The 19228-nt window shown below is 55.7% G+C and overlaps 1 protein-coding gene across 1 annotated transcript in view; it reads left to right on the forward strand.

Annotated features, from left to right (window-relative positions):
- Window positions 1-3095: 3095 nt before the first annotated feature.
- Window positions 3096-19228, forward strand: part of PLOD1 (procollagen-lysine,2-oxoglutarate 5-dioxygenase 1) — a 28111-nt gene continuing 11978 nt past the window's right edge. Inside the window, exons 1-9 of the mRNA XM_060088987.1 lie at window positions 3096-3264; window positions 10392-10483; window positions 11897-12030; window positions 12488-12651; window positions 14028-14140; window positions 16023-16086; window positions 17404-17501; window positions 18367-18468; window positions 19043-19174. Coding sequence (XP_059944970.1) covers window positions 3189-3264; window positions 10392-10483; window positions 11897-12030; window positions 12488-12651; window positions 14028-14140; window positions 16023-16086; window positions 17404-17501; window positions 18367-18468; window positions 19043-19174 — 975 coding nt within the window. The 5' untranslated portion in view covers window positions 3096-3188. The remainder of the gene's footprint in view (window positions 3265-10391; window positions 10484-11896; window positions 12031-12487; window positions 12652-14027; window positions 14141-16022; window positions 16087-17403; window positions 17502-18366; window positions 18469-19042; window positions 19175-19228) is intronic.

A 19228-nucleotide genomic window follows, 5' to 3' on the forward strand; every position in this document is an offset into this window, starting at 1 on the left:
TTCATGCTGGGGCTCTTAACTCCCTTACCACTCTCAAACACCCCAGGAGAGGGAATCACAGCCCACAATCAGCAACATAGCCACAACAAAGCCAGGAGGTCAAGGGTAAGGACACTGGCATGAGGCTGCCTGGGTTTTGAATCTTGGCCTTGCCCCTTGCTAAAGTCAGCTAACTTCCTTGGGCCTTGGTTTCTCCATCCATAAAATGGGGATCATGAGACAGAGTAGAATTGCTTTGAGACTTCAGTTAGATAAACAAGTTAAACGCTTAAAATAACCATTCACTATTTAATTTATTTTTACTAGGAAACAGGAAACACATGTACATGACACAAAATTCAACATATATGAAAGGGTGAAGAGTGGCCATTAAGTCTTCCTCTTTCCTGGAGCCCCAGCTAGTCAGTTCCTCTTCCCAGATGCAACCACTGTTTCCTGTTCCTTGGATGCTCTTCTAGAAATTCTATTCACTTACAGATATATAGCCATATAGACAGAGACCTATATTTTTCCCTTCACAGAAATTGTAGCATATTATATACTCTTGCATATTACTTTTTTCATTTAAGGGAACAGCTTGGAAATTCCCTTATTATTATTATTATTATTATCATCATCATCATCATCAAAGGGGGTAGGTGCCAGTGGGACTAGCTGATGGGTGTAAATGGGGAGGAGGCTGAGAATCGGCTGGCAGCATAGAACGTGGCTGTCCACTGAGACCATCGCTCTTCCTCGGGTCAAGAAAGGAAATGGTAAAAATGGAGAAAAGCAGAGGATGAAAGGAGGAAAAGCCCCTTGTGGCACCAGACCACTACCCTCCAGTCCAGCTATCCTTCCTGCTTCCCAGAAAAGCAGAGTCCTGTGCCTTCAACTGTGCACAACACGTGCAGCACGTACCCTGAGTAACATCTAGGCAGCAGCCACCCCTGGTTAAAGAGACAAGTCCTCCTTTTGGATGAAGCTTGGACTGAGTTCAAGTTCCAGCAATTTTGTGAAGGGTGGCAGGCAGGCTTCACCAGGTGAATCCTTTCTCCAGGGGCGACCAGCAGCCTCCAAGATTGATTCCCCCTCCCAATTTGCGATGACTCTGGGAACTCCACTGCCCAAGGATTTTTTTCTGTCCATAGTATGCCACCATTGAGGTTCTCCTTGGGCCCGAGCAAAAGGGAAGTTAGAGCCGGTTTCCAAAGTCGCCTCCCTTACTGTGGTCCCCCATCAGCTGTGTGACTTCGAGGAAGTTGCTTCACATCTCTGAGCCCCGGTTTCCTTATTTCACAAATGGGGGCAATACTGCCTAACTGGCAGGGCTGTGGGGAACATGGCATAAGCCAGAGCTTTGAAAATTGAGCCAGTCAACACATGCTCTTCTCTTCCCCTCCGCTTATCCCTCCATTTCCTCCTCGAAGGAGCTGGAATTTCAGTCTGCATCCTCCTGAATTCAAAAACATCCGGTGGATTCTGGCACCATGTCCTGTCCCCAGCTGCAGAAACTCCCCGCCCTAGGTCCCAGGTCCCAGATGGGTGGCAGCCCTGGATTGAACTCATGCCTCTTCCCTTTACTTGCCTTTCGAATTTTTGCTGTTGGGTCCCCCTGGGCCTTTCTTCTACCATCTTTACCATGAGTAAATCTCTGTTCAGTGAGAAAATTTCCCAGGTTCCCAGGGATTGTACCTATCTTCTAAAAAGAACATGTGTTGGCTTTGTTTGGATTGTACAAATTGTATATATTCATTGTAAAATGATTGTAAAAACAATGAAAAATATAAATCAGAAAATAAAAACTACCTGGCAATAACACACACACACACACACACACACACACACACACACATTCCCACAAGTTGGAAATAATGACTGTAAATATTTGGCTGTCATTTTCTTTTAGCATCATCTCTATGCATTGTACCTGTAAGGATATATTTTTGCTGAGCGGGGTCATACCGTATATACTGCTTTTCCCATGTAACATCATGTCGGTAGTGCATTACCCTGGCTGCGTCAGTCTTAAGAGCACTGCTGATTTCTCTTTTCCCCAGGACCTAGCATGGCCTGCTTTATGTTGTTCATTGATAATCATGACATTCCTCCCGCCTCTGCCCTTTCCCCCTGTGGGTGGGGAAGCCCCTGCCCACCCAGGGTTGTACCCACTACCCACTCCTCTGGAGCCTAACCAGCTGGAAAGGATCTCCCTTTGAGGGTCTCTTCCAAGGATGAAAATTGTTGTTGTTTTCCCAGAGATGGCTGCCTCTAGCTGACATCTGCTCCAGGAAACCTTGTTCTAGAAATGCTTGAGTTGTTTTTTGAAGACCCACATCTGTGAAGAGACCCTAAACAACTTCTTTCTTTCTTTCTTCCTTCCTTCCTTCCTTCATCCCTCCTTCCTTCATCCCTCCTTCCCTCCTTCCCTCACTTTCTTCTCTCTCTCTCTCATTCATTCATTCATCCATTCATTCAACAATGTGACCTCAGGAACCAGACCTTCCTTGTCTTAGAGGTTCCCTTTGCCTCCTAGGGACAAAAAGGCAGATTGAGTGAGTCCCTTTTTGCGGGGCGGTGATGCGCTTTCTGCACTTGCAGCAGCCAGAAGGGTCTCGGCAGGCGTGTGGATGCCTCTGAGCACATTCCTGCCAGGCCTCGCCCGCTCCAGGCTCAGACCCTCACGCCCAAGGCTTTGGACAAGGGCGAATGAAATCTGAATAGCTGAGATTTACTGAGGGCTTATCAAGGGGCTGTTCTAAGGGCACTGCAGGTAACAGTGTCATTAACCCGTGCAAGGCCCAACGCATAGATACCATTATAAACCCCGCTTTCCAGAGAGGAAACCGAGGCTCACGTTTATTGATACCATCAAGGCTTGGCGCGGGGTCCGGGGTATAGAAATTGTTGCCTCGCCCCCGTCTCCCCTCCTCTTTCCGGTCGGAGTGAAGCCCCCGGAGACGGGAGGGAGGAGGCCGGCGGCGGAAGGACCCGGGAGCCGCAGGGACGGGCCCGCAGGGAGCTGCCCGGACTCGGAGAGGCTGCTGGTTCGGGAGAGTCTGCAGGAAACCCTTCCCCCCGGCAGCGCGGCGCGACACCGCCCCCGGGGCGGGCCCAGTGCGTGGCAGCGGGATCGCCGGCCCCGTCGGGAAGTTTCCAGCCTGCGAGCGAGCGCCGCTGGACGCGCCGGACGTTCCCAGACCCGGACCATGCGGCTCCAGCTGCTCCTGGCCCCGCTGGGCTGGCTGCTCCTGGTGGAAACGAAGGGTGATGCCAAGCCGGAGGGTGAGGGCTCCGGGCCGGGGGCGGGAGGGGGAATCCGGGGCCGGAGGTGGGGGGCGGGGATGGGGGCAGGTGGGCTGGTCTGGGGGCTGCCTCCGTTAGGACCGGCCTGTAGCGGAGGCCTGGGCTTCCGAGGGGTTCTGGGTTCAGGCCAGTTGTCCACTGACTCAGTGGTGACTTGGACAAGGCACTTCCCCTCTTAGGGTTGCGTTTCCCACTTTCCTCGGGCAGCTGGAGGGGAAGAACGGCCCAAGTCCCGTTCATTACCCAGAGAGGCAAATAATAATAGCACTCATAATAATAAGGACCATAACTACCTTTGTGGAGCACTGGCTATGAGTCATACGTCGATTAAGCAGGATCCTAACCTTCAGAAGTGCATCCTTCTATCATTTCCATTTTCCAGCTGGGCAAACTGAGGCTCCAGAGTTGATTCACTTGCCCAGGGTCACACCGCTTGTGGGCTGTGAAATCTGGATTCACACCTAGGCCTCGTAACTATGGAGTGAGGGGCACCCGGGCGGGGTGGGGGACAGAAAGGGTGGCTCACATCACAGAGCCGTTTGTACTTTCACCCGTGTCCTCAGTGGTCTGCTCTCCCCCTCCCAGGTGGGTCTCACTCTCTCCGGGTTCCACATGAGGAAACTGAGGCCCAGACAGGTGTAGTGACTGCCCAGGGGGATCCAGCTTTGGAGTGGTGGGTCTCAGATCTGCTGGACTCCGGCTCTAGTGCTTTTTCTACAACCCCAAGGCAGATTGGATTTCAAAGTGTGTCCCACTGTGCATCCTGAGCGGGTGCTACTCTCCTCCCCAGCCCTCCCTGGACCACCTGCAGGGCCGCCCAGTCAGCACCTGAGAACCCCAGGAGGACACAGACCACTGGCAGTCCCAGCGAAGCAGGGCCAGACTGACCACACCCTCCATCATCCCCCGTTCCCCTTGGCCCACTCTTCTAGAGAAACTGGGAACCAGAGTGGGGCAGGATGGTAGTTTAGCAGACCCTTGGGCCAGGAAAAGGGATGGGAACCACCATTTCTTGAGTACTTCCTTTGTGTCAGGTTCTACCCAAGGCCATGCGTCTCCCGTGGTAAAGCAGTGGTGCTTAATCTCCGTGAGGCTTGGTGTTCTAGCCTGCAAAACAGGTGTGATGATACCTGCGTCCTAGAGCTCTTGACAAGGATTCTGTGGGATGAGGCCTGTTAGTGAGAGTTCAGCTCGATGCCCAGCCCATAAAGGCATTTTCTTTCTTGGCCCAGCGCTGCCAGCTTTCCTGGAGTATCCCAGCAGGGCAGTAAGACAGGTCAAAAAATCCAGTGAGGGAGGTGCTAAGCACAGGGCTGGGCTGGTGGTGTGTGCAAAGGTCCTATGGCCTGGCTCCAGTTGCTGGCCTTTTTTCCCCTTGGGCGTCTCTTCCCTCTGCTTCTGCTGATGTAGACTCCCTCCACCCCAGACCATCCCAGGGGAGAAACTCCAGCTGCCCAGGGAGGTGATGAAGCCCGGGAGGTGAGTTGGAGGGTCCAAATTGATGACAAGGCTTCAGGTGCCCTGACCCCTAGCAGGTGATGGGAGGGGACAGAGTGGACACAAGGCAGCCCCCACAGAGGGTACAGGATTCAGGGTGTTGCTGAGATAATCCAGGTCAGCACCTAGTAGATAGTAAGCGGGTCCCCAGGCATGTGGCGAAAGTCAGGCCGCTCTCAAGTTTGAGGCCCTGTGCTTCCCTTGCTCCATTCAGACCCTTTTGATACATAAGGAATCATTGGCCTCATTATGCAGATAGGAAGACTGAGACCCTAAACGGTTAAACACCTGGTCTCAGGTTGCCACTGCTGATTGGAAGTGGCATCATCGACTGGGACTCAGACCTTCTGCTCATTCCTGCTGACCCCCAGCTCCAGATGGGGGGGCAGGTGTTGCCGGGAGATGCTGCCTGGGGAAGTCTGCCCAACTGTCCCAGACCCAGGTGGTTGGGACCCCTCAGCCTGCTGGCCAAGGAGGCAGCATAGGATGGTAGTTTTTCCTACAGGCCTGGCCCAGGCTGCCCACTGGCCTCAGCAAGGGGGCACCCCAGCTGCCTGCAGAGGCCAACTCCTTCCTTCCGCTGGCTGGATGGGGACACCCAGCCCAGGTGGCTGGGATGGAGCAGCTACAGAGGAGTGTTCCATGGGGCAGGCGCAGGGACTGTGCCGTGTGTCCCTCAGGGGCCCAGTGAAGCCTGAAGTGGGGCAGGGGATTTGCTGCACGGGGTGTGGCGGGTGGAGGTGCTCTCAGCTGCTTGTCCACCCTCATCTGCACACCCAAGGATTCGGCACACGGAGAGAAAGAGGGACAGTTCTCCCTTTCAGGGTGCTGCCAGTCTGAGGGAGGGCACAGAGTTTCTCACCCCAGTGGACGCCCAGTCTGATGGGGGAGGCACAGCCCTCCGCTCCCAGAGAGCCCTGTGCCTGAGGGAGGAGACAGTGCCCTGCCCTGGGGGCCCCCCAGACTGATGTGGGGGACAGAAAAAGGCCTTCAACAAAGCAGCATCCAAACAAGCAAATGTGCACAGAGCTGAGGGGGTGGGAGAGTCCAAGAGCAACGTGGTCTGTCCTTCTTTCTGTAGTTGCTTCTAGCTGAACCCCCCTCTCTCCCTGGGCCCATGCCTTTCCCTGCAGGCCTTCATCTGGCCATGGAGAGGGAAGGAGCAGCCTGAGCCCGATGGCCGCTGAGACCTGAGACTCCAGGGATGCCAGCTGGGCTCGGGTGGGAGCTTCAGGTCGTGCCGTTCCGCCGCAGGAAATGGAGAAGCAGGCAGACCCAGCTGGCTGTGTGTGTGTCAGGGCGGGGGAGTCTCAGGAGACCTGAGGTGGCAGAAATGAGTGGGAGGCCAGACCTGGGGAAGAGGCAAGGCTGGCTCCAGCCCTGGGAATCCCCATCTCCTGGCTTCCGTTCCAGCCCCAGGTGGATGTGGGGGATGGGAGAGGAGCTTCATTCATTCCCATCTCCCCAGAGAGCAGACTGGGTGTGTCATGACCGTGCCTTGGGAGCCAAGGCCACACGCTGACCATCCACCCCCTTGCCTGGACCTGCACTGCTTGGGGAGAGGAGGTGGCATCTGAAGAAACACAGCCGAACAGAGCCTGAGTCCTCAGCCTTCTCTTAGGATCCCAGAGAGATGTCTGCACTCCCCTCAAGACCCCCGTGCCCCCCCCCACTCCCCATCATTCTCACTCTCAGGAAGGCAGCTCCTCTCCATCCCTGCCCCCCAGGGCAGCACTTTAGTTCCCCGACCAGGGATTGAACCCCGGCCCTTGTCAGTAAAAGCGCAGAGTCCTAACCACTCCTGGACCGCCAAAGAATTCCCTGGTACTATTGTTATTACTCCCATTTTACAGATAAGAAAACAGAGGCACAGAGAGGCTAAGTTACCCTCCCAGCAATCTGTGGCAGTTTGCCACTCCACTCTGGTTTGTCTTTGCTGACCCTGGATCATGGGTCATCCATCTGGGGAAACCACTGCTGGACTTTGAGCAGCGGGTCAGGGGGGACCAAGAGCCCTGTATGTCGGGCCTCACGTGGGCCCTGGCCTCAGCCCAAGGTGGCTGGCTGGACCAGACAGAAAGCAGGTGGGCAGGGCCCTGGGTCACGTTGTCACCCTGTAGGCTGCCCAGAGCTCTGGCTGTGCAGTGAGTTGGGAAGAGACCTCACCCAGTAACTGGAGCGGGTGTCCACACTGGGGAGGCCTGAGAGAAGGTGGCTGGAAATGCTGGATTCAGTCTACAGCTGGGATTCCCAGCATTCTGGGATGTTGGACAGGGAAACTGTGGTGAAGGGCATGGGCATTTGGAATTCCAGCTCATTTCCTTCTGACCTCGAGGTTATATAGCCTCTCTGTGCCTCAGTTTCCTCACCTGTAGAAGGGGGGGTAGAAATATCACCTACAGCACAGGGTGTCGATGGTTAAATTTGATAATGAATGTAACACGCTTCACAAGGTGCATGGCATCTAGAAAAGGCTCAACAGTGCTAGCGCTTACTAGTCATCTCCACAGGGCTCCTGAAGGCCAGACACTGTACCTGAGGCCCAAGTCACACTCAGTCCGAGTCCTGGGGAGGGGGAGGGAAACCGAGGAAATAGAGATGTGGGCCTGGCCTGTCAAAGGGAGGAGCAGGTTTGTACTGGTACTTCACCTGCTGTGCACATGGAGACTTCACGGGCCGAGGACTGACTGGGTAAGGGGATGAGATTGAGGAGGGCTTCCTGGCGGAAGTGGCCTGGGCCCTTTTCAGGGGAAGAAGCTAGTTTTTCAGGCAGGACAAAGGAATGGGGTGCCGGCTGGATTCAGCGATGCAGTTTCATGGGGTGTTGAGGGGTGATGCCAGGGTCCCTTAGGGGAGGGGCCTGCCTTGAATTCTCTTGCTGTGAACCACCTCCCAGGCCCCTGCATTGGAGCCCAGAGGCAGAGGACCAAGGGATGGGTTGGACCAGCGGTTTCTAAATGTGGCTGACATCAGAAATCACCAGGGAAATGTAGGACAAATCCAGACTCCTGGGTCCATCTCAGATCTCTGGTCCTGGGGCCCGAGAATGTGGATTTCACAACCTCCCTTGTGATGCCGATATGCAGGCAGGTTTGTGGCCCTCTGTGCTGGGGGATTTTGTGGGGTCCTTGGCTAGGAGAGCGGGCGTTGTGTTGCCCAAGGAACCCAGGATTTGTTAAGGTGCCATTGCGAGCACCTGGCAGGAAAACTGAGTGGAGACAGGCTGTGCAGGAGGAAGGGGGCATGTGGGGAGGGAAGTGGGGAGGGTCCAGCATGGCTTGAGCTGGACAGTCTCATTAGACAGATGGAGATGGACGCCTGGCCACGTCCCAGGCCTGAGCGGTGCGTGCCGAGGTGAAGAGAGGGGCCTCTGGGTCCAGGTATCTGTGTCCAAATCATGGTGCTGCCACATGATGGCTCCCTTGGGCAGGTTACCATGTCTGAGTCTTGGGTTCCTCACTTCCCCTCCCCCTCTTCCTGACTTCAGGAGCCCTGGTCCAATGGAGAATCCAGAATCTCACATAGATACACACGCTGGCTTTTTCCATCCATGAAATGTGACACTCTTCCCGTCCCCAGCAGCCCCTGTTGTCGACAAGAGGGCCTCAGAGCTGGGGCTCTGTCTCTCCTTGCCTGAGGGCAGACTTAACCATCCTGGCAGGAGTTGGGGGGAGCCCTTCCCCAAGTGTGAGCAGCACCCCTCTTTCCTGGACCCCAGGGTCAGATGGTGAGGCCTCCCCTCTACACATCTGCCTAGTGAATCCACCCGCTTCTGCGCCAGGTCTCTGGACCCACCCGCAGCGGATCCTTGCCAATCCTGGCTGGGCCACCTGGCACCAACCCCTTGCTCTGGGACCAGCAGCCTGCCCCTCAGCTCAGCCAGCTCTGTCAGGCTGGACTCCTTTGTTCTTTTAGCCCAGGCTCCTCCTGACTTCCTGGGGAGGTCGAGGTGGGAGGGCCTTACCTGCCTGTGCTGGCCTGGCCACTTGGTGAGTCTGTTCACCCAGAAAAGTGTTAAGACCTGGACCCCAGGGAAGTAAGGCTCACCCAGTGAAACAGTGATGGGCGCTGCAAAGTGGGGTCCTGCCCTCTGCCCAGAGAGAGGTCAGGAGAAATCCAAGAAGGCTTCCTAGAGGTGGTGGTAGGGAAGAAGTGTCACTGGCCCTGGGACTTGAAGGAAGGTTAGAGAAAGAGCAGAGAGAGGGAGCCCTGGCAGGAGGGAGGAGCCCAGCCAGGAGGAGGGCCCACTCAGTGGAGGGAATGAGTGTGTCACCAGGCCAATCAATGGGGGCCTTGAATGCCAGAGCAAGGCGTTTGCCTCTCAGTAAGAAGCACCAATAATAGCTTAGTGTGTGCCGGCATCCCAACCAGGATTTTACAGGCCTGATCTCATTTAATTAGTCCAGCAGCCCTGGGAAGTAGGTACTACTACTATCCCTATTTTACAAGGGGGAAACCAGCTCAGGAGGGTCAAGGACTTGCCCAAGGTCACACAGTTGGTAAGGAGCAGAGTTAGGAGCCTAACCAGGCCAGCCTCAGGGAATTGTTTTTCTTCCTCCTGTGCAGCACGGCTTGTGGGATCTCAGGTCCCCAACCAGGGATTGAACCAGGGCCTCAGCAGTGAAAGCCCAAAATCCTAACCACTAGGCCACCAGGGGACTCCCAGAGCCTTCACTTCTCATAGAACACAGCCTCAAAGTATGGTCTGGGGGCTTCCCTGGTGGCGCAGTGGTTGAGAGTCCGCCTGCCGATGCAGGGGACGCGGGTTCGTGCCCCGGTCTGGGAAGATCCCACATGCCGTGGAGCGGCTGGGCCCTTGAGCCATGGCCGCTGAGCCTGCGCGTCTGGAGCCTGTGCTGCGCAACGGGAGGGGCCACAACAGTGAGAGGCCCACGTACCGCAAAAAAAAAAAAAAAAAAGTATGGTCTGGGAGGGGCTTCTTCACGGCTCCCAGAGATGGCATCTGGGAGTGTTTCCAGCAGGTTCTGTTGCAGAGGTGAAGCCACACTGCAGAGCCCAGAGAGGTCCCTCATTAAAAAGGTAGCATAGCTGCTCTGGCCAAAGGCCAGGATTTCAAGTCAGTTTCCACTACAGGCCAACTCTTATTGGTTCTCACAGTGTTGGGAGAATCCAAGGCCAAGTGAGGCTCAGCAAGAAAGTCTGTTGGGATTGATTAGCAATGTCTGCCCTCAGTGCGGGCATGGAGAGCTGTGATTGTTGCCAGGCTAATGTCTGATATTGGCCAGAGAGGTCCTCCTGTTGTTCAGCATTCAGAGCGAATCCTTTCCTCTGCTCCTAAGTCCAGAGAGACCCAGTCTCACAATGCAAGGTGCAGACACCTCTGCTCTGGGTACTTCCCGCCACATTGGTCAGTTACCAGATGAACGGAGCCCTGAAGGAGAACTGGGAGACCCAGGTTATGTCCCAGCTCTGTCATTAACCCAGCTGAGTGATCTTAGGTGTGTCTCTTCCTACCTGGGCCCTGGGCCCTTGTGTATAATGGGTTGACAGGAAGATACATCCTGTGGGATTTGACACATCCCGCTGGGCACTGTCATCCATTCCTGCTGTCACCTCTCTTCATCTTTCATTCCCTTCTCTGTCCCTAGACAACCTTTTGGTCCTCACGGTGGCCACAAAGGAGACCGAGGGGTTCCGACGCTTCAAGCGGTCAGCCCAGTTCTTCAACTACAAGATCCAGGTAAGGGGCTCCCCGGGTGGGGCAGAGATAGCCGAGGGGTGGGGGGAGAGTCCAGGAGCTGGATGTCTGCCTTTCCCAAACTGACTTGGGCCCAAAGGGAAATCTTCTGGAAAAGTAAGATGGGAAGAACATAAGCAAAGTCTAGGAGGTGCTGGAGATAGAGGGTGTGTGGAAGGTGAGACTCGAGAGGTATGTGGGAGTGCTCATGTTAGTGCATAAGACTCGCCTGGGGACCTGTGGCTAGTTTAGAGGGTAGGGCCTGGGGATCAGCATTTCCACAAGGCCTCCCAGGTGATTTGGGGATGCCCTTGTCTGGATATCTTACCTGTATAAACACTGCTGTAACGAAACACAAGCTAACGCCATGTCCATCGGTGGCATGGATTTCATGTCCTGTGCGTGCAGTCTGTGGGGCTGAGCCCTGCAGGGAGAGATTCCTCCATTTCACTGAGTGTGCTGAGTGCCTCCTTGTGTCAGGTGCCATGGTTGGCACTGGGGACAGAAAGACGGACGAGACAGACCAGGGCACTGCCTACACAGCTTGCAGTCTAGTGGCTTTAAGCCAGAAAGAAAGTGTATTAGTTTGTGGCTTCCCTGGTGGCGCAGTGGTTAAGAATTTGCCTGCCAATGGAGGGGACAGGGGTTCAAGCCCTAGTCCAGGAAGATCCCACACGCTGAGGAGCAATTAAGCTCATGCACCACAACTACTGGAGCCTGCGCACCTAGAGCCCATGCTTCGCAACAAGAGAAGCCACTGCAATGAGAAGCCCGCATACCGCAATGAAGAGTAGCCCCCGCTCGCCACAACTAGAGAAAACCCTTGTGCAGGAACAAAGACCCAACGCAGCCAAAAATAAATAAATTTAAAAAATAAATTAAAAAAATTCATTATAAGAAAGTGTATTAGTTTACATAAATGGGGCTTGAGGCAGGGGGTTGCTTCAGACATAGCTGGATCTAGGAGTTCACGCAGCATGGTAAGGGCCTCGTCTTTCCATCTCTAGGCCCTGTTTGTTTTCATTTGCGGACATGCTCTCTCTACATGGTGGCAGGATGACCACCAGCCATAGACCCACATCCCCCAGCTTCACAACCTCAGCAGAACAAGACAACCTTTTCTTACTTTTAACATAACAGTCCCGGGGAAGACTCTTATAGGCCCTACTTGGGTTACATGCTCAAACTTATGGCTCTGGGAGAGATGGGACACTCTGATTGGCCAGCCATGGTCACATGACCACACTAGGCACCTGCTCAGCCACACATATGTCTTAGAATGGTTTCCCATGGGGAGGGGAGGAGGTGCTGGCCACAGCCAGAAGCAAAGATGTGCACTGCCCAGGTGGGGTTGGAAATTGAGCTGGCCAGATTTTTGTTTACCAGAAGCTCATGTTAAGGGGCCTTTCTCTGCAGGCGCTGGGGCTGGGGGAGGATTGGCATGGGGGCAAGGAGATGTCAGCAGGTGGAGGGCTGAAGGTTCGACTACTGAAGAAAGCCCTGGAGAAGCACGCAGACAAGGAGAACCTGGTCATTCTCTTCACAGACAGGTAGGCAGCTGAGAGGTAGAGGAATATTCTAGAATGAGGTCCTGCCAGGACATCAGGGATGAGGGGGGTTACTCTAGCTAAGGTTGCCTGCAGTTTTAAGGGGTCTATGAACCCCAGAAAAGACCCATGTCCACTCTTGGTGAAAAGATGGGTGGGGGGACCTGCCCAGGTTTGGTGACCTATGCTTTGAGTGTGAGATGGGCACTGATTATGGGGACCACGTCTCTGCCCAGGAAGGGGGTGGAAACGTGGTGGGCAGGGGCAAAGGCAACAGGGCAGATCCATTTCCCAGATGTGGCCTGGGGTTGGCGTGGGAGGAGGGGGAGAGCCTTGATCCCTGGTCTCCTCCTGCCTGCACCCTCCTGAGCCCCTGCCTCCCTCTCCCCCGCCCCCCTCTCCCCTACCCCTTCTCCTCCCTGTTCACCTCTGCCCTGTCTTCTCCCGGCTCTGGCCACAGCTACGACGTGGTGTTTGCCTCGGGGCCCCGAGAGCTCCTGAAGAAGTTCCGGCAGGCCAGGAGCCAGGTGGTCTTCTCTGCCGAGGAGCTCATCTACCCGGACCGCAGGCTGGAGGCCAAGTACCCGGTGGTATCTGACGGCAAGAGGTTCCTGGGCTCTGGAGGTGAGGGGCCCAGGTGCGGAGTGTGTGGCAGGCTGGGCAGGCTCCAGAGGGGTCCATCTGCTGCCTGGGTGCAGATGCCCCCTGGCTTGACATCCCATGCGGATGGCTCACGGGTCCTGAATGCAGAATGTCCTCAGTAGAACTCCTGATTTTTTTTTTTTTTTTTTTTTTTTTTTGGCGGTACGCGGGCCTCTCACTGTTGTGGCCTCTCCCGCTGCGGAGCACAGGCTCTGGACGCACAAGTTCAGCGGCCACGGCTCACGGGCCCAGCCGCTCCACGGCATGTGGGATCATCCCAGACCGGGGCACGAACCCGTGTCCCCTTCATCGGCAGGCGGACTCTCAACCACTGCGCCACCAGGGAAGCCCCAACTCCTGACTTTTTAACCCTTAAATCAGCTTCTCTGCAACCTTGCTTGTCTCATTCAATAGCCCCCCATCTGCACAGGGCAAAACAGGGAGTCACCCCTGATTCCTCCCTTGCCTTCCCGCACCTTAGTCCATCAGCAGGTCACAGCACTTCCAATTCAAAAGATCTCTGGAATCGGCCCTCTCATGTCCACGCCCCTTGCCGCTGCCTCCTGGGGCCCCTGGCATGGGCAGTCGTCTCCTAACTGCTCTGCCAGCCTCCACCCTCGCCCCTTCCAGTCCATTCTCCACCCAGCAGCCAGATGCGAGTCTGCACACATCACTCAGTGACTTCCTACTGCACGGAGAATAAAATCCATATTTTATTCTGTATTCCTCTGTCCAGCCACGGAAGGGCGATCCGCCCCCAGGGACCACGTTTCCCCATTGGCCAAGAGAGTTAGCAGAGTCCAGATGGCCTGGCCCTGGCCCAGGGGTAGAGGTGTCCCCTAGGGCAGGGCCCTCCCTGGCTGCCCACCTTCTCCTTTTTCTCTTCCCTTCTCACCAGTCTGCACTGTAGCCTGGGGGCTGTGTGGCCCTTACCCTCTAAGCCCTCCTGTACTGTGTGACCTTGGCTCAGCCTCTACCCTTCTCTGGGTCAGGTTTCTCAGATAGCTGTAGAAAAGGGGCTCCAGGCCTATGCCCCACCAGCCCTGCTCTCCTGGGCTTCTGGTCTAATTCATTTATTCACCACCTGTGTGGTGCCCAGGACCTGAGCTGGTGCAGCTTAATGGACAGCACTGATTTTTCTCTCTGGGCTCAGTGGAAACTTGTCACCAAGTGGCATTAACTGGCAGGCTGTTTCCAACCTATAGATATCACCTCTTCTCAATCCAGGAGGGCTTCTGAGAGGAGGCAGGGCTTATGGGTAAGGAAGTGGGAGGTGGATGAGAGGGGAGGCTGGGAAGAAGCCCCTGGCTTAGAGGACGGAAGCTAAGTGTCTGTCTCTGTATGTCCCCCACCCCCAGGCTTCATCGGTTATGCCCCCAACCTCAGCAAACTGGTGGCTGAGTGGGAGGGTCAGGACAGTGACAGTGACCAGCTCTTTTACACCAAGATCTTCTTGGACCCGGAGAAGAGGGTAAGAGGCAGTGGGTGGGACTGTGGGATCTTGACGCTGGATTCCCCCAGACCAGGCTGCACTAGGAGCAGCCCCTGCCCCCCAGGCCTGACCCCCTGGGTTGGGCATTGACACTCCATTTATCTATTCTTCAATTCACTCATTTATTCAGCAGGTATTTATTGAGTGCCTGTGGTGTGTGAGAGACACTGTCAGGTGTAGGGCAGGGATATGGCAATGAACAAGACAGTTGGGGTGTCTACCCTCGTGGACCTTCAAGCTGGGGACACAAGGAATTTACAGCCTCAGGTCAGGTGGTGAGGATGGTCATGAAAGGAACTGACAGGCTGAGCTGCCCCTGCCCAACCCTACTTGGAGGGTTTCTAGGGGGCTGATGTGATCTTGGCTGGACCTGGGCCCCAGAAGCTAGGCCTCTCAGCCTGTCTCAAGGCAGGGATCATTGGGGAATTCCCTGGTGGCCCAGTGGTTAGGACTCTGCGCTTTCATTGCTGAGGGTGCGGGTTCAATCCCTGGTTGGGGAACTAAGGTCCCTCAAGCCACATGGCAAGGCCAAAAAAGAAAAAGCAGAGATCATTGAGGGGAATGGAAGCAGTAGAACTGGGCCAGTGTAGCCCCAAAGCCAACCAGTGTCCTCTGGGCAGGCAGGAAATTTAGGGAGCCCTTGAGGGGGGTCAGTATTCCTGGATTCTTCCCTGCTTACCCCCCCAACCCAGCCCCTGTTTATTCTGTGCTGCATGACGTAGGGTAACTCACTTTCCCTCTCTGGGCCTTGATTTTTGTTATCCATGAAATAATGAAGCAATTGGACTTGTGCAGTGGAAACTATGAACTTGATCTTTAGTTAGCCCAGTCCTTCCTCCTCCTTCCCCTTTGCCTCCAGTTACATTGCTAGCAGAAGCCCATGGTCTAAAACAAAACAGTGGAGCTGTTCTCTGTGGGATGAAGGCTGAGCCTAGAGTGTCACTGGGCCTGGCCTAGAGCTCCATGAGACACAGTCAGATCTCGAAGAGGCAGCATTATGCAGTGAACGTGGACCTCAGGACCAGGCTACCAGGCTCAGATGCCAGCTTAGCCAATTACTAAGTGTATGACCTTGAGCAAGTTATCCAACCTCTCTGTGCCTTGTTTGTTTGTTTGTTTGTTTGTTTTTATTTACTTACTTACTTGGCTGTGTTGGGTCTTCGCTGCTGCACACGGGCTTTCTCTAGTTGCGGCGAGCGGGGGCTACTCTTCGTTGCAGTGCGCGGGCTTCTCATTGCCGTGGCTTCTCTTATTGTGGAGCACGGGCTCTAGGCACACGGGCTCCAGTAGTTGTGGCACGCGGGCTCAGTAGTTGTGGCTCGTGGGCTCTAGAGCGCAGGCTCAGTAGTTGTGGCGCACGGGCTTAGTTGCTCCGCAGCATGTGGGATCTTCCCGGAGCAGGGCTCGAACCCGTGTTCCTTGCATTGGCAGGCGGATTCTTAACGACTGCACCACCAGGGAAGTCCGTGTGCCTTGTTTTTAAGTCTATAAGGCTGTTGTGTGGATTAAATTAATGTACATACAATTCTTAGGATGTGATTGGCACATAGTAAAGTGCTAAACAAGCATTTGTTATTACTATGGTTGTTGTCGTAGTTGAACCAGCTGTTTCCTTAGATTCCTTCCAGTTCTGAGAGTCCCTGGTTCTCTGTGAATAGAGCCACTAGACTAGTAGATCCCAGGGGCTTGGCCACTGGCTGGCCTTCCCAAGGCTCCCAGCTGCCCTGATGTGACAGGGCAAAGTGGGTGTGGGGAAAGGAAGTGGCAGGAGTGGGAGGACAGATCCCCCACACTGGGTGATGGAGCCTTGTCCTCTGCCAGGGCCTGTCCCTGCTGCAGCCTGCTGCCCTCTTTCCTGCAGGAGAGGATCAATATCACCCTGGACCACCGTTGCCGTATCTTCCAGAATCTGGATGGAGCCTTGGGTGAGCAGCCCCGACAGGGAGGGGGATCCTGAGAGGAGTGGTAAGGAGATGAGGATTCCAGGCAGGGCCTGAGCCGAGGAGGTTCCTCTCGGGTTGTTGTGCTGGGATGTCGCCCACCTCATCCCCAGGTCCCCAGAGACCACCTGGATGTCCTCTGGGGGCAGAGCTGTGTCTCTCTAGGGGTGGAGAAAGGAGGGCTAAGAGGTCATTCCAGAGAGCCTGCCGGACACCGAGGCTCAGCCTGGGAGGAGCTGGGTGATGCACTCGGCGGGTACCTGATCCCTGCCCTGCATAACTGGTCTTTAGAGGTGAGAGCCTGCTTCACCTCCTTCCCCTGCCCTCCCACCTCCCAGGTGAAGACTTCCTGGGCTGGGGGCAGGGAGTTGATGGATGACTTCGGAAGCAGAGAGGCCACTTGGCCCTTGAAACCACAAATGCTCTTGGCCTGGTCCTGTCGCTGGCTGGTGATGACATTGCTTTGCCACTATCTTGCTGGGTGACCTCAAGCAAGACACACACACACACCCCTCAGGCCTCAGTTTTCCCATGCTTAGAAAAGAGAATTTGGACCAGATCATTGATTGGTGATTTAATGGGGTAAATGGACCCCTTTGAGAATCTGAGGAGAGCTCCGGCTCCCCTCCCAGGGAGGTGCAGAAGCATTGCGCGCTTTGGCCTGTGGGTTCTGGGAGTTTGTGAACGTAGGTTAAGAAGCTGGGTCCAGACACCTCTTAGGTGGATCAGGAGCTTGCACAGAGGGGCTCCCATCACATGATCACTCACCACAAAAGGCCTCCCAGCCCGGCATCTTCTCAGGCCTCTGGGAAAAGGCCCTTCTGCCTTTTATAACCGTCAGGCAAGGCAGCGTCCTACCCGCTGCCTTACGTGCAGACTGACCAGGTCAGAGCTTGGGTATTGGGACCCTACTGCAGGGGCTTTCTCCACCGGGACAGGATCTGTCCCTGCCTGACCCAGGCCTCCCTGCTGGTTGAACTGCACGTGGAGCTGGGATGTTTCAGGTCTTTGCTTGCTCCCATCCTCTGCTTCTGGCTCTAATAAGTAATCACAACAAACAGTAGGGGTTGCCATGGATTCCATGCTTACCACGTGCCAGGCGTTGTGCTAAGTACTCGCAGGACACGGAATCCTCCCACTCTAACCCCCATTTTACAGATGAGGAAACTGAGGCTCAGAGAGGTGAAGTGACTAGCCCAGGGCCTCACTGCGGGGAGACTTCAGATTCTAGCCCATCCTGTCAGCCCTGGAGTTTGGCCTGTGGGCCTGATGCTGGACAGGTCTCTGCTTTCTGCCCCCCAGATGAGGTGGTGCTCAAGTTTGAAATGGGCCAAGTGAGAGCAAGGAACCTGGCTTACGACACCCTCCCAGTCCTGATTCATGGCAATGGGCCTACCAAGGTAGGGAGGGGCCCCAGCTCCCGGGGGAGAGTGGGATGGGGGTCCAGAATCCCAACTGTGCTCCCACTGTGACACCACAGCTTCCCCTTGGGGTCAGGGCCACCCACCTGGGACCCACGCATTGCCTCCGACCTCACATCCGAGTTCAATGTGGTGCCTTCTCTCCTTACTGTGGTGGTTGGTGATGCCCTGTCCATCTCTGCTGGACCACAAAGGAGGCTCCTGTCCCTATCCAGGCCCAGACTGGGCGGCCCTGAGTCATCTGTACCCTGCCACTCCTGGGCAGGCTTGTTTCTACATTCAACAAACGTCGATTGAATGTTTGTAGCAGGGCCTGAGGCCTCGCCAGCCCTGAACAGGACAGACTGTTCCCTGTGCTCCCAGAGCTACAGAAGGGGCGGGGGAGCAGGCCAGACCCAACTGGCCCCTGGGGAACGGGCCCCTGGATCACAGCACATTTCTTGGAGTGTGGTCCTTGACCACCCTCGTCAGAATCACGTGGACGGAGGGGAAGGAGAGGGTGTTCAAATGCAGATTTCCTGATGCCACCCAAGAGCTGCTCATTTGGAATGTCTGCAGGGGTGGGGCTCAGGAATCTGCATTTTACAAGCTCCCAGGAGATCCAAAGATGAAGAAGCACCAGAGTGCTGAGTCCTCCCGTGGCCCTCCCTCAGAGAAGCTTTGGTGATCTCCAGGGGGACGGACATGCTCTCCAAGTCCCACCCCAAATAAAGCCACATTCCTGTCCCCTTAGGGGAGGCTGGGGTGCAGGCCCACAAGAGGCCCAGGGAGATGTGACTTGTTGGTTGGGGGGGGCTGGGGGGGGCTGAGCCTGTTTCCTCTCAGCCCCCTCGTCTCCCCACAGCTGCAGCTGAACTACCTGGGCAACTACATCCCACGCTTCTGGACCTTTGAGACGGGATGTGCTGTGTGTGATGAGGGCCTGCGCAGCCTCAAGGGCATTGGGGTGAGGCTGCTGGACCCCGGGGTTCCGTCCCTCGGGGAGGGGAGGATGGTGGATTCTGGAGGCTCTGTTGCCTTTGGTGGGGGGTAAAGGGGTCACCTCCCTGTCTGGGGTTCCATCCTCCTCCCCCTCACCTACACACCTCCTCCTGGAAACCTTCTCAGACTACACGCTCCAGCTTCCCCCAGATGCCTATGTTCCGGTGTCTTCTGCCTGGTCCTTCGGGTGCTCCTGCAGCCTTCTCCCCATCCCACGAAACTTACTCCTCATTTAAGGCCCACCTCAGACCCCATGCCAGCCAAGCTCTCCCGACGGCGTGCCATCAACCCGTCCTCTCTCCAAGTCTGGGTTCACGCTGCTCTCGTCCCCGGCAGGGACAGCCTCCTGCTACTTCCCTGCCAGTCCCTGCCTCTGCCATCTGCACATCCTGCTCGGAGCACCCCGGCCCAGGCCCCTTTCCTGCTAAGTCCGCAAGCGTCTGCCTGTGGCTCCAGATCCCTTAGGCCATCCTCAGGGCTCAGCGGTGGCGCAATGGCTGGACATCGCCGGACTCCTGTGCTACCCTCTCCCCATGCAGGATGAAGCACTGCCCACGGTCCTAGTTGGCGTGTTCATCGAACAGCCCACGCCGTTCCTGTCCCTGTTCTTCCAGCGGCTCCTGCGCCTCCACTACCCCCGGAAACGGCTGCGGCTTTTCATTCACAACCATGTGAGTAGCAGGCACTTGGTGGGGTCGCCGTGTGGCTTGGGTCAAGGGCTCAAA

The sequence above is a fragment of the Mesoplodon densirostris genome, chromosome 2 (assembly GCF_025265405.1).
Source record: "Mesoplodon densirostris isolate mMesDen1 chromosome 2, mMesDen1 primary haplotype, whole genome shotgun sequence".
NCBI classification, from domain to species: domain Eukaryota; kingdom Metazoa; phylum Chordata; class Mammalia; order Artiodactyla; family Ziphiidae; genus Mesoplodon; species Mesoplodon densirostris.